This window comes from Crocodylus porosus, unplaced genomic scaffold, assembly GCF_001723895.1.
Source record: "Crocodylus porosus isolate Cpor-Errol unplaced genomic scaffold, CroPor_comp1, whole genome shotgun sequence".
Lineage (NCBI taxonomy): Eukaryota > Metazoa > Chordata > Crocodylia > Crocodylidae > Crocodylus > Crocodylus porosus.
Genome location: NW_017728939.1, coordinates 7,060,753 through 7,078,138, shown reverse-complemented (window position 1 = coordinate 7,078,138; position 17,386 = coordinate 7,060,753). Strand labels below are relative to the sequence as shown.

The 17,386-nt window shown below is 48.2% G+C and overlaps 1 protein-coding gene across 4 annotated transcripts in view; it reads right to left on the bottom strand.

Annotated features, from left to right (window-relative positions):
• The window catches only part of CSMD2 (CUB and Sushi multiple domains 2), a 640,139-nt gene that overhangs the window by 44,378 nt on the left and 578,375 nt on the right, over positions 1 to 17,386 (bottom strand). For all 4 annotated transcript variants that reach the window (XM_019547773.1, XM_019547775.1, XM_019547774.1 and 1 more), the window contains 7 exons: positions 15,410 to 15,595; positions 13,543 to 13,737; positions 11,878 to 12,051; positions 11,261 to 11,434; positions 6,951 to 7,124; positions 5,360 to 5,548; positions 1,345 to 1,518 (listed from right to left, as the gene is read on the bottom strand). In XM_019547773.1, the coding sequence (XP_019403318.1) occupies positions 1,345 to 1,518; positions 5,360 to 5,548; positions 6,951 to 7,124; positions 11,261 to 11,434; positions 11,878 to 12,051; positions 13,543 to 13,737; positions 15,410 to 15,595 (1,266 nt within the window). The remainder of the gene's footprint in view (positions 1 to 1,344; positions 1,519 to 5,359; positions 5,549 to 6,950; positions 7,125 to 11,260; positions 11,435 to 11,877; positions 12,052 to 13,542; positions 13,738 to 15,409; positions 15,596 to 17,386) is intronic.

The following is a 17,386-nucleotide window of genomic DNA, read 5'->3' as shown; positions in this document are numbered from 1 at the left end:
AGTGATAAGCATGTCTGAAAACCCATGCAAAGTTTCAAGGAAAAAAGAAGGTGGGGGGAAAACATGACCCCGAGAAGAAACCTTTCCAAGTGGCCATGAAAAATGGTTTGGTCGGCATGTCTTCCACAGCTAATGAGGTCTCCTCTATGTACTTTCTCCCCTTTAAGATGCAGTCTACATTTGGTCAAGCTGATTTGCTACCTCTAAAAGAGGCAGAATTAAACAGTAAGCCTTCACCTCTCTCTCGATTCCCGTTCCACTTGCATCTGGCTTTCAAGGGTGCCCAGAAGGGAACAGGCTTGTTACTGAGCTCTTCAAGTTTCTCAGCACCTTCAGCTCCACCAGTGGATCCGTTGCTTCCAAAAGTTAGGAGACTTTGATACGGATCTGGAACAGACTGGCAAGGAAGATTCCCACCTCTGTTCCCCTACTCCTGTGCACCTCCTTGGGCGTCGTGCTTGCTTATTAGGACATTGCACAGTCTGGATTGAAAAAACCCTGGTCCAGATTTGCTGAAAAGGTTGGTTCCCTTGTAGACTAAGCAAAATACCATCCAATTTCGGAAAAAAAAACAAAACCAACCCATCTGCCCAGGAATACCATGCTGGAACCTGCTGGCTACCGAGGGTCTCTGTAAATCCATCTCCCATTTTGGGGACCAGAAGAAGAGCTGAGCTGTTACGGGACAGCTGGCGTCTATTATGGACACCGAGCCTTGGCAGATCCATTTTGTAGGCTCGCATCTGCCCAGGCCAGACGCAGGACAACCCTGTATAAGCACAATGTCAAAAGTGATGAACAACACAGCAGAGTTGCATCCTGCGTTAATGAGAGAGCCTCTGCATGGTGCCACCTGGCAGGTGGCAGCCCCTCCAAGGGAGCTGTGCCAGGAAGACTTATTTGAATTCATGAGAAAGCCAGCGAGAACCTGGAGTTATAAGGCAAGGAGCTATTTGTGAGTACGTCTCCTCCCCCCAGCTACAGCCTCCTGCATGGAAGCACAGTAGGAGCCATTAAACAGTAAATAGTACTCTGCAGTGTTGATTCTCCCTGGGTATTTCTTACACTTAGAACATCCTTTGTACTGATTTATTCCGCCTGTGCTGCAGGGGAAAGTTTACTCTTTAATGGCACTCTCCATCCAAGGTGCAGGAGCCTGGAGAGATGGGCTCGGAGTTCGGCACGATCCAGAACTGTCCTATTTGAAAGGCCTCTTGGCTTCTCTCAGCCAGCTCAGCTAAAAAAAACCTGGAATGAAAGCGTTTCTGAGCAATCCCTTATGGATGTGCAAGGGAGCAGAGGGTCATCGAGCCTGACCCGTCCCATATCTTCCCACCCTCTCACCTGAGCAGTGAGGAAGGGAGCCGCTCCAGCGTCCATCCAGCTGGCACATACGGGTCGAGTTGCCGGTCAGAATCCGCTTCCCAAGGCAGCTGTAACGGACCACGGAGCCGACCGTGTACTTATCCCCCGAGATCTGGGCATGGGGTGGGGACCCGGGGTGGCCACAGGAGACCACTGAAATAAAGAGACAGGCATTATGGCTTTGGTCATTATTGAACTGGCCGAGACAGGTGTTCAGAGGAAGATAGAGGGGGCTCGGGGTACAGAGGAAACACCACCTGCTTGCACCCCCAGAAGGGAACTTGCATGCACAGACCTGTGAGCCAGGACCCTCAGCTGGTATAAATGGGTTTCACTCCACTGAATCAACAGATCTTCATCGCTTTATATCAACCGAGGCCTGGTCCCATGTGATCTGAGCATGGCTAGACCCTTACATGCTCAAAATAGCTCTTTCCTAGTGCTTGAATCCTGTACTCGAGAGCAACTGTCTCCCGCAAGCAGTACCACTGATTTCAGTGGGGCTAGCCATATAAAAATGGGCAGAGCGTCTGGGCCAGCGTCATGTAAGCAAATGCCCAGCACGCAGTAACAGTGAGACACTTCCCACGTTCCTTCCAAAATTCATCCCTTGCAAACAGTGAGTATTTACACGCACAAACACATGCGTGCACGCATGCACATCTCCTCTGGCAGCGCAGGATTCTGCCAGCACATGCCCGTATTAGATGCAATGTCACACCTGATGAAATTCATCTGGCAGCTTCTGAGTGCTGCTCACCCTAAGATTGCTAGTAGAAACACCTTTAACAATAATTAATTGGTTTATTTTAGCTTTGCAGTCAGAGTGGATGCAGCTCGGCTGTTGACAAACAAGCTGACAGCTCTAATGGCTATTAAATATGATCTGATCGGAATGATTCTCAATGCCAAGGCCATATGCCATTACAATTCCTGAAGGGAAATATCAGCTGCGGACCCATTCTTGCCTTCTACTAGGTCTTAAAAATACAAATAATGACATTAGGTGGAATACATGATGTATTCTTCAATAAAAAAGAAGAGCGCGCCAATGTTTGTGTATGTGGGCGTTGAAAGATACTGCCAGGGAGCCGTGACTACAACCAAGGACATTTTCAAAAGAAATGGCTTTGATAGCTGATGCTTAAACGCACAATGTAACTAACAATTTAATAACTGATATTCCAGCAGCTACTCTTCAGCTCAAAATCCGCGGTGATACCGCAGCGCTTCAAGGATTCAGTACAGGTTTTGCAGAACTTCCCTCTGATGTGCTCAACTTTGCTCTTGTGCACCTTATTTATCACATCAGCTCTCCCACCCCTTAGGGAACCACAGCTCTTTTTAATTCCTCTTCTCAAATACTCCCTGGCTAAAAATTCCCAAGCCAGAATGGCCTACATTTTAGAGAGGGACTAAATAACGTGTGCGCCTACTTTGAGACTTCTTAAAAGGCAGCTGACTTTCAGCAAGTCCCAAGCGCTCTTCCTCTAAAAATCAGGCCCCGTTAAGGCACCTCAAATTCGGCACCCAAAATTAAGGCATCAGTTAGTTATTTTGACAAAAATCAAGCTCATAAATCCAGTCAGCCACCTATGAAAACTGGCCTGATTTTCAGAAGATGGTGAAAATACTTAGACAAGCCTCTGAACTTAATGGAAGTTAATGGAAGCTGTTCAAGACGCAACCTTTTATTTGAAAATAGATCTCATCGTTTTAGCTGCTGAACACTGGCTGGAAGGATTCTGATTTGAGGCACCTAAAAGGGTTTTAAATGGCAGCTCATTTGTTCAAGAGGTGCTAAGGTATGCAGTTATCACTTGCCAATTTTCCCTGGCTTGTGCGGGGTGCTGTGAATGCGCGATGGTGACATGCTGGGAACAGAGGAAAAGAGAAAAAACGTGCCAACAACTAGTTGTTTGTGACTGGGTGTGGACAGGAAAATAAAGAAAGAAAAGAAAGGAGGATTGAGGCTTAGGAACAGCGAGGTGGATTCAACGTGGAAGAGCGAGGGAGGGGATTCAAACTACCCTGCTCAGCTTGACATCTTTGTCACGCGACGTTCAACTTCTGAACAGCAGAGGTACCGGTTGCCCTGAGAGGAGATCCTAATTATTGCACTTTTGGAGTGCTTGTACGTGACGCGGGGCTGAATCCTCATTCAATTCAATAGGTTTATGAATTTTAAACTTGAGGAGGAATGCAAACACAAAACCCAAGAAACGTGGCTTGTCTCTAATCAGTACATTTCCCTGCCGTGTTAGGCTCCCACCCAAAGGCCCGCATAGTAGCATCTCTTCCTTGAGATGTGCTGCTGTTTTCAAGGAAAATCTCTTGGGTATATGATAAGAGCTCAAACTGGAAGGTATTATCTAGCTGTGCAAGGAAGTGCATTTAAACAGAGGTTGTTTCTTGGGTTGCTTGAGCTGCTGGAATGACCGGGAAGCAGGGGGAGCAGTTCACGACACATTCTTCTATTTAATGCATAGATTTTCTATTTAACGCTTTGATTATCTGGGAGCTCCAAACTGGAGAGGATTAGGTATGTACAGCAGCTGATGATATTTTCTCAGAATCAAATCCAGCCTCTGTTGAAGTCAATGCAAAGACTCTGAGTTGAGTCTGGCGCCGAGCGCGCTATTGCTTTGGGGCTAAAACACCAAACTGGGATACAGGACACCTGGCTTCTTGTTCTTGGCTGTGCCACTGGCCTGCTGAGTGACCATGGGCAAGTGGTCGCATCTTAGTGCCTCAGTTTCCCCATCTGTAAAACAGGGATAATGACACAGCCCTCGTTTGTAAAGCAGTATGAATGTGATGTTGCTACTACTGGTATATGCCTGCATCCCAGCTGTCAGAAAAGCATGAATAATTTCTATCTATCAAGAGTTTCCTCCAGGGTCTCCAAGTGCTGCAGGGAGAAGAATGCTGTACGATGTGAAGTCTGCTGTTGCTATTATAAAATGTTTTCCTTAATTTGGGTTTTACTTTGTCGGGGTTACAAACATTAATCTTTGGAGTTACATAGACTTCACGGACCTACTGTACTTTTTAAGTGACAGCGGTGTGTGTGTGGGTGCTTATGCGTGCCTGTGTGCATGTGCATACTATGCTGTGGGGTGCATGGTTGCAGAAGAGCTTTCCAGTATCTGAGCTCTCTGTATGTGTAGGGCAGAGCAACAGCACATCACAGAGCACATTACTAAGATTGGTGTTTTGATGAGCTGTAAGCAGCGCTGTTACCATCTCAGAACCGCGCAGCTGAGAGTTTCTGTCTGTTAAATCAAATTGTTCCCTTAATCCAAGCCTTTGCAGAGAACCTCAACTCGCTCCAGCATGCTCACGGTTACAAATGAACATAACAAACTGAAAGGCAGAGAGCATCAAGGATGCTTTAAGGAGGAGGGAAAAAAAAAAAAATCTAAGGCAAGAGTCAAGAAGCAAGTCCTCTGTAACGTACATTTTGAAACAGAATAAAGGCGATGAGGTTGTGTTTATTCTGGTTCTGCACTGACATTTCCTTTCTCTGAAGACATGTAAGTGAGTGGGTGTGTGGGAAGTTCAGATGTGTGTGAGCAGTACTAAATCTGCTGTGTCCTTCGGCTGGCTAATTACATGCTGCTTTTCTATAAATTCCCTCTGTGGTATCTGCCGGAGAAGTGATGCTTCTCTTTTCCACCTACGATATTGTTGCTGGAGCAGAATGGGGTCAGCAAAGCTCAAAAGGTGACTGCCTTTCATCAGTGGATGAAACGATCCCTATGTAATCTAATCTCTCCCCAGACCATATATTTTCCCCTCGGTAGTCATGATCCGAAGCTCAGTGAAGTGGATGGAAAGACTGCCATTGACTTCAAAGGGCTTTGGATCGAGTCTTATATATAAAGATACAGATATCATATTGCTCAGTTCACAAGCAACAGAAATCCTCGAAGAGGAAAAGCTGCAGCAATGCTCGAAGCAAAGGGGTATTGTATTGCTCTGAAAAACTTACAGAGACACTGAGGGAGGGGCCTGTCCCAAGTGCCATCCCCCTGACAGGTAAGTACATGTGTGCCCAATAAGTAATATCCATGGCTGCATTGATATGAGACAGTTGTTCCAAAGCTGAATCTGTGAGGCCCACTTGGCTGCACTTGACGGATGCTGTTTTCCAGGTGCCCGGGGTCAGTACAGTTTACAACTGCAAACAGATAACAGGAAAAAAAAAATACAAAACAAAGGGTGTAACAAGTAACAAAGGACTCTCCAGAACGAGGGGCAGAAAGGGGGACAGCTCTCAAGTCACGCGTCCCACATTTGGTTTCTGCTTTCCTCCCTTCGTTCTTTTTTTTTAAACAAGCAAGCAAAAGAGTTGGACATTTAAGGGGATAATCCTCCAGGCCCAGATCCTGCCATGTGGTGTGCACACCCACTGCAGGATCCGGACCTCCACCGCCTCAGTTAGCACCCGGGTGCAAAGAGCAGCCTGTCCCACGGGTGTAGCAGTATCGGGAGAGATACCGGGCTGACGGACTACAGAGGAAGGGAGGTGCAGGGACCGGGGGGGGCGGTCGGAGACGTGAATTTTAATGCTGGCAATCAAGGAGAAGCTCTTGAAGTGGGGAGGGGGGGTGAGGGATGTCAGAGATGCAAATGGGATGAATCTTCCCCTAGCCTGGGGAAAACTGGTGCAACCCCATGGACTTCAGTGGGACTGCCCTCATGGACACCAAGCTTTATAGCTTTTTCCACCCCTCTCTTGCTTGCAGTTCACAATTCAGTAGGTTAAAGGGTGGTGGAGACAAGGGAGCTCAAATCCCTTGGATGCCAATATCTGCTCTGGGGTTAGTGGGCACAGGTTCCCCCCGGCCAGCAGCAGCGGTGTGGGTGCCCACTTATACCAGATGCCAGTTTAAACCTCTCTCATATGTTCCCATTCAGCTGCTAAAAGCTGTGTGTTAACTTGCTCCACTTCAGCTAGATGTTGGGAACCTGGAGCAAGCAGAGATGGAACCAGGAAAAATGAAGTCTCCTTTTTTTGGATGACTGTGTGGCATTTATACCATTTCATCAGCAATGCCCTCCCTACCAGCATTGCTCCCCCTCTGTGCATCCCAGGTCTGCTCCTCTGCCACCTCAGTGATGCTGCAGCAGCTGCTAGCTTCACCAAGCAGGAAAAATGCAGCATGGTTGAAGCTGAAAGCATTTTTGGGGGCTGGATAGTCCACCAGCGTCAACTGGTGGAGTTTTTCTGACGCCAAGATCCTGACACAGAGTTGGCATCGATGGAGCTGCACTGATTTACATCAGTGGAGGAACTGAACCATTGTCCGGAGCTAGAGATCCAAGTACATTCACAATGAGAAGAAAGGGCTACGCAGAGGAGTGGCCTGTCCCCGAGGGTGGAGATTACCATTTCCCAAACGCAGGAAGGGTGTGGGGATTAGTCCCTCATCTCTTTAGCCCCACATCTCCGTGGACCCTGGAGATCTACCACTCCATTCCCCTCCTAGCACCAATCCTCTTGGAAGAAACTGGGGCATCCGAGCCCTCCAGGCCAGGACGCCTGAGGTGGAACAAGGGTCTCGGGGGAGACGACTTACTGCGGCAGGTGGGCAGGGAGTTGCTCCACTGGCCGTTGGCCAGACACTGCGACTGGGAAGACCCTTCCAAGTGGTATCCGGTGTTGCAGACAAACTTGGCCACGTCGTTCAGGTTGAACTGAGTCCCCTGCGTCAGGCCGTTGGCTGGGTTGCCGGGGTGCCCACAGGTGATGGCTACGATCAGAAAGTCCAGATGTGAGCTCTTTGGCTTCCAGGATGGAGAAGGTGCACGCTCGGGCTGGAAGGAGGTGCTCTCAAGGAAACAGGCCGCCAAAGAAAATAATATCATATTCCACGGCACCCGCTGCAAACACCGGGGTGGGCAGATCCCTGGTACTCCCCTGAGGAGCTGGGGCTGTACCGTTATTACTATTTTGGGAAAACCCTACAGAGTTCAGCATAAAACCTCTCTTGGCACCTTTGGAAATGCTTGCTGTTACTCTTATATTCGCTGGGTGCCCTTAGCTGCCCTGGGTGCTTCATGGACACCCAAACTCTCCATCCCTCTGGTGTTCAGTTAGAAGTAAAAGTACCAAAGCCCACAGAGTTATACTGTTATACTATAGATTTGAAACATAAAAGGAAAATCTGGCGCTTGATATGCAGCTCAGGAAGTATACACTAGGGGAATATAAACCCTCCTGGTCCAGGGTATAAATCAATATTTCTCTTATTGGGGAAGAAGGATTCCTTCACATCTCTCCCTGAAGTGAGTCTTGCTGGCCAAGGGGCACGATCCAGGCCAGCGAGATCGTGGGTTGGATGCAGGCTGGTAACTTCTACGTTCCTGTGACAGTACCATGATGGGGAGGTGGGGGTGCTGGGGAAACCGGAGCCTGACACAACTACCCAGGCCAGTGGGAAGAAAAAGGCTAAGATGTGTTAGACACTTGCCTGGATTGCTGCTTGTAGCCTCCCACCAGAGGCAAGGCTTGCAGAGGGATTTAAAACCCCTACAAGGGGCCCTTTGCTCTCGAACATGGTAGTCACTTCCCTTGACGGCACATTGAGGTTTTTCGAGCTATTTGGCCACTTAAAGAATGTGACTTCATTTGATGGTCCACGACAAAGCTACACTGATTGAAGTATACAGGGCCTTGGCACGGTGGGATAGGGTAAGTTCATCATCAAAAGTGTTGCCACCTGCCAATGGTGGAAACTACAGGGGAAATGAAGGCAGGGAAAAAAGATCCAAAATATTTCTCATCACCTGAGCAAGACTATGGGAAGGGGACTTTCCTCCTAACCCTGGCTGGTGGCTAGGTTAGGACTCGAAGCACGGTGACCGGTATCCTTTTATCCATGTGGTGTCATCGATGAAGATGTCAGCCTCGCTCCAAGACGCCTGCAAGTTACTGCTAAGACACTTTTACGCAACTTTTGAACCGGACGATAGATTCTTTGCAAGCGTTAAGAGTGAAAAATATCAGCTCACGCAAAGCACAATGACTGTTCTGCAATAGGTTTAAGAGAAAACAGCAACAGAACCCAGAATTATAATGGGATCTATGCAGCACCCTGAGCTCCTACATAAATAATAAAGCCTCAAGGCATCTATTTTCAGAGCCCAACAATGCTCAGATTTAATGACTTTCCATTTAATGTTATCCCCAAAGGCTGCTGTAGTTTTAATTACATCAAGGTCAACTTCTGAACATTTGACACCTCTGCAGAAAGCTCATAATCCAGAGGTGAGGGTCCATATCAGTTTTTCATTGCCAAAAATGGAAATATATGTTCTGGAGAGCCAAGCAACTAGACTCCTGCTTTGGCCCTCTAATATGAAAGGTGGATTGCAAGCAGAGTCAACAAATGTTTCCACTGATCTGCTTTGTTCTAATGGTGTTGGGATTCAGACCTGCCATCTGAAGCATCCCAAGAGAAACTAGCTGATCGGAAAAATGCTCCAAAGCTTTCAGAAATTTGGGTTTGAATGAGTCCAATTGGCTGAGTTGGTTTAAAAACTCCCATCAGTGAAGGATGGCTGGGTTTTCTGCAGCAATAGGATTGCGGAAGCCTGGCACAATACTCGACTAGCTGGCCAAACTGGCATCTTGGCTATTAAAGATGAACCACCTGTTCATTTCTGGATGAATCTGAAATCTGAAATTATGCACTAAGTGCCAAAACTTTACATGCATCAGACTCCCTTAACAAGCAAAACTGAGGATGACCCCCGTTCCTGAGCTCGGGAGCCTCCGCAGAGCATCGGCATATGTCTCTGTAGAGTGTCAGCTTATGTCTGTATCTAATTTTTAGGCCTGCATCATTTTTATTGCTGGTCATCTCCTCCTCTGCATCTTCCTCTGAAATGGATGCTGCTCTTATGCCTTCTCATAAAGCCCAGGCACAGGTAGGTGAGGCTGGAAACGAACAATTGGCAAACTGCGATATGAAGAAACCGGACAGCATTGTCCACCAATAAGAAGATGCTCAACATTTATGAACGCCTTAGTCAGAACTCCAGAGAGTTATTTAATTAGCTTATTTACTGAAAAGATAAATTAGCAGCTTGGGCAAGGTGACCTGAGGGAGTTTATCACAGCAGGAGGACTGATTCTCCTGCTGCTTAACATGGTGGAAAGCGGGACTAACTCCACTGATAAAACCTATAAAGTAAGGCTGGAACCCATAAGAGAAGGGTCGATATTTTGGTGCCGGGTTAATCCCCCAGCAACCCTGGCTTAAACCCGAAGTGATTTCACAGACATGGGTAGACGAGAAGCCGGTGATGATCACTTCATCTGACCTTCCACCACACGCCAGCTAAGGGCTTTCTCCAAGAATCTCCTGCATTCAGCTTAGCAATTCACATCTGACCTGCAGCATCTCTTTTAAGCAGATGTCAGTCATGCTCCAAAGACTTCAAGTGATGGGGAGAGGAGAGGATTTGCCATTTGATTCAATACACAAGTGCTCCATACTGACGCCCGCAGAACTGAGATCAGAATGCAGAAAGGCAGCCGCGAATGCCAAAGTCCCTGTGCAGAACAGACATGCCTGATGCACCTTCCTCAGTCAGAGGCAACATTGTTTAAAGAAAAATAAAACGAAAACTGGGAGATTTCCTTATTTGTTCCAATAGGCACAGAAAATGAATGGCTGAGATCTCAACCCTTTTTTCTCATTGTGCACTTCAGCATGCAGGGATACTTGTGGTCATGGCAGCTCTGTGCTTTTCAAGGGGGCAATGGCAGCGGCAATTTGGATAATTAACCAGGAGAAATTCTCTGTACAGAAGAGATCTCTCTAACAGACACTGGAATCACCATGTGTGATCAGACTGGCAAAAGCAAACACTGATTTAAGCAACAAATCCCCCACCACTGGTCATGGTTTTCCATAGAAAGGGTAATTTCTACTGGCAGTGGAAGCCAAGTGCACCCAGCTAGGGAGAGATTTGCACTTCAGTTGCCCTTCCTCAATGCACATGGCTGTCACTGCCCTTGCTCCAGAGGCTGCAAGATGTGGTAGGGCTTACGGCTGGTGACCTAGCCCTTCATCTATCTGCGTGTGGGCCAGGGGAGAAGTTGTAGCCTCCTGAAGCAGGCAATGAATGCCAACGCTGTCTGTCCTTCTATACCCCGGTAGAGAGAGCAGGTGGTGCAACAGAAGCCCAAAACGAATGGGGGAACAGCTCTCATGAGCAAGTCTGTGAATCACGAGCAAGGAAGATGAGGATTCTTGCCTCCAGAACTCACCAGCCCTGCTTCATTCCCACCAGGGTGGCTCAAACCAGCCTAGGAACTCATTGGAACATGCTAAGAATGGACATGTTTGCTCCTCGTTCATGGCCCCTTTGAGAAATCAGATGACATTTTGTTTTCTCCCTTTCTGAAATGAGTTTTAAACACCTGGGAGGTGGGTGTTCAAGTGATGGAGAGGGCCACTGGTACTGAAATCTGCCTTGCTGGGTCTCAACCCTGAGTTGCAAGGACAGACTGAAAGGGGAACAGTTTCCAGACAGACTCAAGTCTTTGCAAATCATCTGGGCCAGCTAGCAAGCCAGTACCACTTGTGACATTGGATATTTTAATGTGAAAGCTAGAACAGAGCAGATTCTTTCTAACCCATTTTTCCAGGCTGCCAAACAGACACGGAGGGTCGACTGCCTCTCCTGGAATCTGGACCTATCACTTCAACGGGGGGGGGGGTGGGACCCTCCCTCCTCTCCTGACCCAACCAGTTCTTGCTTGCTTGAGTGACTCTTTTCTGCTGTTGCTCATAGTCTCTGCAAGAACTATGGTCTCTGCTTGCACCCCTACCCCTTACCCAACACCAGGGCTAAATAAACCTGACAACATACTTACGCACACAGACAGGAGTCTTTCCAGACCAGTGGTGGTCCTGCTGGCAGATCCTCACAGACATCCCAATGAGGCGGAAGCCAGGGTTGCACTGGTACACTACGCTGCCTCGGTAGTTGTAGTTCTCACCATTGATCTGCCCATTGACAATGGGGTCAGGCAAGCCGCAGTGCCCAGCTGGATGAGGCAGACAAGGAAAGCCAATCAGAGCTGTCTGCTTGCCTGTGCCAGTGGCATCACAGGAGGACTTGCAATTCCTGCATATAGGACTTGGCCCCAAATCTACCAAGGTCAGTGTCCCCACTGGTGGCCACATGCTTTGAGACCTGGCTTGTGGGCATCTCCTACACCGTTAAAGGACCCAGTCCCTGCTATAAAATAAAACGGTAGCAGCAAACAAACATAACAGATTGCTTGGAAAAGACTTTTCCTTCTTCAAATCCTACTGATCTATTAAGCCACCAGTCCTGCTTCCTTTCAAATGTGTGCTTTCCCCGCTATGAAATCAGTGGGATTTAAGCGCATGCCTAAGTTCTTCCTTGAACGGTGGGGTGGCCTCTGTGAGCAACCTACTTCAGAGCCATTTCATCACTTGACACAGATACCACTCGCGCACCTACCCAAGCATTTCACTTCCGCTCCGCTCCACAGTCCGTTAGCCATGCATTCCCGCACACGTGACCCTACCAGGGTGTAGCCGGTATTGCAAGAGAAGATGGCCGTAGCGCCATAGTCGGTTAAAGTCCCAATCTTGTTCCCATTTGGGGGTGTAGGCAAGTCTCCACAAGAGATAACTGAAAGAGATCCCAAAAGAGTCAATAGGAGAGAGCTGCCCGGGGGATACGTAGGAATGTGCTGCAGTGGGTGCACCTTGCTGGCACACGCTACGAGGGGGACCAAGAAATTGGCAGCACTGAAAAGAACATTAGCCATTTACACGGGGAATGGGAATATCCACCGCTGCATTACAAAAGATGAAAAATACAGCGGCTATTATCCCTCATGCTTGCGGGCGTCAGTCAAGGTCTAACTGATGGGGAGGAAGGAGTCTTCCCTGTGGACAGGCATTTCCATAACTGTCCCCCCACTAGAAGTCCTGCACTTTCTCGACAGCATCTGGTGCTTGTCCCCGTCACAAACAGCCTGCTGGCTTGGTCTGATGCAACATGACAGTCCCTGTGTTCTTGCATTCAGTTCATTGATATGAATCCGGTGCCTGCCTAGGACACATTTGGGCAGCCTGGCTTCCAAAGAAACACTCAAGTTGCTACCCGATTCTGTCTCATCATCAGAAAAAAATGGCACCAAGGGAGTCCCATACTTCTCCTCTTCCGATAACTCCCAGAGGAGTTTAAAAGAGGTGCCCAAATACATTCTGGACACAGATCCAAACTGGCCCAATGCTTGTGGGTGTGTGGACCCAACATCTGGATATCGCCCGCTACAGACCGAGGTTCCAGATCAGACCTGACTTGCCCCCAGCTTTTGTCTAGGCAGTCTCCATTATTTTCAAGCTCCCTTGGCGCCTCAGGCTCAACAGGAGATATCTGAGCCTCAAGCTGGGGGTTTTGTGTCTCTTCTATCACCACCACGATTCTGTAATTAGAATTTAGCTGACAAAGCCGTTGATGAGGTTAGAATGGGAGCAGGCTTGCAATCCCAGAACAGATTGAGCTCTGAAAAGCTAAGAGGGGTGAAAATGTGCTTCTGTCAGTGAAGTCAGCAGCTGCATCTCTAGACACAAAGGGAGTCGGAAGGGTGAGCAAACGTACTATTCTGAAGGACCAATTTTTCCTGTCTATATCTGTGCTTAAAGAAAAAGAGTGAGAAAAACACCTTTTACAAAAGGCAAGGTCCAAAGCACAGCAGTGAGGTCAGGCAGGATGCCCGTAAGAGTCACTTAATTTGTTTGTCAAGAGCATTTTGATTTACAGATCTACATAATTTCCCATTGTAAACTTGGCATTTATGTCAGGCTGGAAACTCAGGCTTGATTTTGAAAGTGGGAGATGTATTTTTTTTATTTTATGCTAACTTCAGACCACCTGGGTCTAGCAGCAGCTGGGTTTCTGGGAACTGAAAGCAAAGGATGGGCTGATGCGTTTGAGTTCATATAGAGTCTTCTGATTTAAAATCATGACTCAGACCAGCCTCTGACCTATGCCATGACTAAATTTCCATCTCCCTGAGCAATGCCACAGCACTGCTCTTACATGTTGTAGGGGAACGCAACATGTAGGGGGAGCAGCCTTGCACGCCTGGCCACTGAGATTCACCATCCTTACTTTTACAGGTTGGCATAGGATCCCCTATGCTCCATGTCTCATTGGCCTGGCACTTGATGACACGCTGGCCCGTGTAGTAGTATCCTGGGTCGCAGATCAGCATGAGCTGGGCGTTGTATTGGTACTGGATCTCATAAGTCAGCCTCCACCTGCCGTGCTCCACTGCGATGCTGTTGATATCAGGGCACGTGACAGCTGAGCATAGCCACATCGAAAGCGGGGAGGAGGGAAAAGAAAACAGAAAGACTGGAATTAATGAACAGTTTAACTCTAGGACATCTCAGAGCTTGTAACAAGTTGGGCTAGCCCCTTGCCAGAGACATCGGGACCGGCATAGCCTGCTTCAACTTTCCATTTAAGACAGCAGAATGAAGTTTCCGGGTGACCAGTGGAAGCGAGGCTTGGTAGCAGTCGATAGCAGGAAGGCACATAAAGGGGTTATCACCTTTTCCATTTAAGAGAGAGAGCCCCTAAAGGAAAGGACACTCTTTCATAGCACCATCCTCCACCCTCTAGTACATCATGCTCTCCAGCCTCCCATGCCCATTGCCCCCCCGAATCGCCTCTCAGAATTTCCTTCATCTGGACTGAACCTGGGAAGAGCCTGTCCAGGGCTTGTAACCCCCCCAGCAAAAACATTGGCATGACCTTTAAAGAGTGGCTTCTGCCTTGTTAGCTGATGGCAAAACAGCCAGGGATAACATCAGCTGGAAGAGGGCAGTGTCAGGGTTTCACATCTTCTAGGCCATGCGACTAGAGGGCGGCAACCCTCACTCTCTCCCCACACTTCTGCCACATAACACATAGATTTGGGTGCTCTGAGAGTCAAGCCAGTAGGTGGGGGCAGTGATGTATATTTTATTAGTGTTAGTGCCACTGATACCACTGCTACTTAGAGAGTGCTGTGCCTCAATAATTTGCAGAGTTTTTTTTTTTAAACAATGGAGGTCCATATCAGTTTTCCCACCTGTTGTAGATGGGGAAGTGGGGGCACAATGAGGCAAGGTGGCATGCTCAAGGGCATGCAGGCCAGCGACAGGGCCAGGTATAAAACCTAGGTGCCTTAGTCACTGGGCTATGCCGTAGAACAGAAATGAAAGGAGGAAGGACTTCCTAACCACCTTTGCAGCTATGGGAACACGCCAGTGTGGCAGCTGAAAAGTATGTCTGTGTGATAAAAGTGCTTGCTGAAGGCTCTATGAAGATTAAACCAAGTGTTTTTCTGTATTTGTTTAGATATTAAGCTATAAATTGTTGCTAAAAGCCTAATTATAGTTTAAGATGTAGTGAGGCCTTGTATAAAGTAAGGCCTAGTAAATTTAGCAAAACCTAGAAGTAGTAAGGCCCTGTGGCGCAGTTAAAATTACCTTATCAAAGGAATGCAAGGCTTGTATTGCTATTCGTCAGTCTATGGACAGTTGAAGAAAAGGAATCTAAGTGGCTGTACGTTATCAGTGTCCTTCAGAAGCTATAAATTAGCTGAAATATTTGGAAACCATTCAGAAAGAAGATGCAGCTCTGTGAAAAGGATTAGTTAGCCGTTGCCTGGATCAGTGGGCCCGTGGACCTTGAGGAGCCCAAGAACTGCATTCCAGGGTCCTTCCCGGCACCCCTCAGACAGCGTTGCTCGGGGATGCCTGACCTCGCTGAACTTTGTGGAAAGAGAAGCTTGCTGCGTATCAGGCATCAGAGGGACTGTCGATAAGTTGCCGAAGTGAATTGCTTTTGTCTGTCATCGTTTGTTTTGTTATTATGCATAGTTGTGTTTTTCTTAAGTCAATAAATCTTTCTTACCTTTCTCCCCCCGACCACACTCTCAGTCTAAACCCTCCACAGGCAGCTGGGACAGCCAGGCGGGTATACTCACCCACACAAGGTGGAGGGGTGTTGCTATTACTCCACTGCCCTGTCGGGAGACACTCCGTGGTGGAGTCTTCCCCTGCCTGCAGGTGGAAGCCCTGGTTACAATGGTAGACGGCTTTGGTACCAACAGTGTACTCCTTGCCGAAGACAATCCCATTCTTGGGTGGTCTGGGCACTCCGCAGGAGACAGCTGGGGAAGGAGGAAAAGTAAGGTTGCCTTCTGAGCTAAAGCATTGATAACCCCATTAATGAACAGAGCTGGGCCCCCACCAAAACCTCCCCGGAAATAGAGGATTCAAAGCCCAGATAGACATTTTGTAGATGATCCACGACAGCCAGAAATAACACTGCAAATCTGAACTGCTCCTAATGCCAATGTTTCTGTATCCAGATTTGAATGCAAATTTGGAAGCCGGGCCTCTCTGAAATGAATAAAGACCCTCGACACTCATAGCGTCACTCCAGCGAAGTCAATGGTGCTATGCTAATTCTGCTAAACTTTATACAGTGCCCAAATCACTAGAATGATCACAAAGCGATCTCTTTTCTTCTTCCAGAGAGTTGCAGGGTGAGACAGAACTACTACTTTGTCTTTATATCATAGCCCCAAGGACCTCAAAATAGTTGCTAAGCATTAGCTAATTAAGCTAGCCAAGACCCTTGGATTATATAATGCAGCAAATTGTGCTGGGGCAGAAGGAAACCTAAATTTAGAGTTGCAGGCTAGAAGGAAAAACAGTGTAGAAGGCAAAAGGTGAAATTAGTTGAACTGCCAACAAACTGCGGTGAGGCAAGAAGGCAGCTCCACCTCTGCTGAGGACCTCACTATAGTGGCAAGAGAGAACGGCCGGGTGGTCAGTGATGTCTTGAGAACAGAGACATGAAGAAGGCTGTTAGCTTTTCCATCCAGAGACACCATGCTTGACTGGGGCACATCAAGCCCTCTTGATTTCTTTAGGTCAGTGAAGGCCAAGCTTTTTGGCAGGCGCACTACAAATTAGCCCCATGCCCTCCCGGAGTGTCACTCTGATCCCCTTCCTTGCCCAAGCAGCTGCTCTGCTTTTTGATCCCTGCCCTCTGCTCCCTATCCAATCTGCTACTCTGTTGTCTGGGACCCGACATATCTGCCCCCCGTCCTGATCTGCTGCACACAGGGGCTGCCCGTGCCACTTGCATCACATGTGCCGCAGGTTCCCCCCCCGGTTTTAGATGCTTACACGACTAGCTCTGGTGAAAGGGGAGTTTCTTCTGTCCTCATCTATTTAGGATCCGCAGACAGTCTCGGCTCCCAGGGTGAACAGAGCATCAGCAAAAGAACAACCTGCAGCAACGCTGTGGCTGGCCTCTCACCCTGCCTGCTCAGCACAATGGTTTGACATCAACTTTAGAGGTGGGGATGCTAGTGACAGCTGAGGAAAGCAGAGCAAAGGGCCTTTCCCTGATCCCACTAATCTATTACAACTGACTTCTGGTCACCTGCCTCCTGTGCAATGCAGGAGGGTCCTGCAGGGCAGTGGGCTGAAGTGCAAGGCACTAGTGGTACCCTGCTTAATTGGGAAGCAATGATACAGAGTAAGAAAGGGCAAGCAAGAAAAAAAGTGAGGTGGCCAGAGCAGCCTGGATGCACCAGCCTGGCAGCCAAGGGAAAGAGCCATGTTTCACTGAGCATCGCATGAAGATCATCCACTGCCCGCAGAGAGCACAGTGAGTTCCCTCATCTCTGTCTGCCATCACAACAGCTGGAAAAGTGTGCCTGGGCTTGTCTCCAAAAAATCACAAGTGGGCTCCCACCCTTCTCCTCTTGAAGCCCCAGTGAAGAGGGCAGCTCATCCGTTTCGGACAGCAAGTCCCAACCCACCCATCTGGAGCGGTGCAGGGTGGCAAACGGGAAACGACAGCTTGCAAAATGTTAAGCTGCCCATTGCAACACTGCTAACGAGGCCACCTTGCCAAATGTCACTACAGGTTACGGCAACGGAAG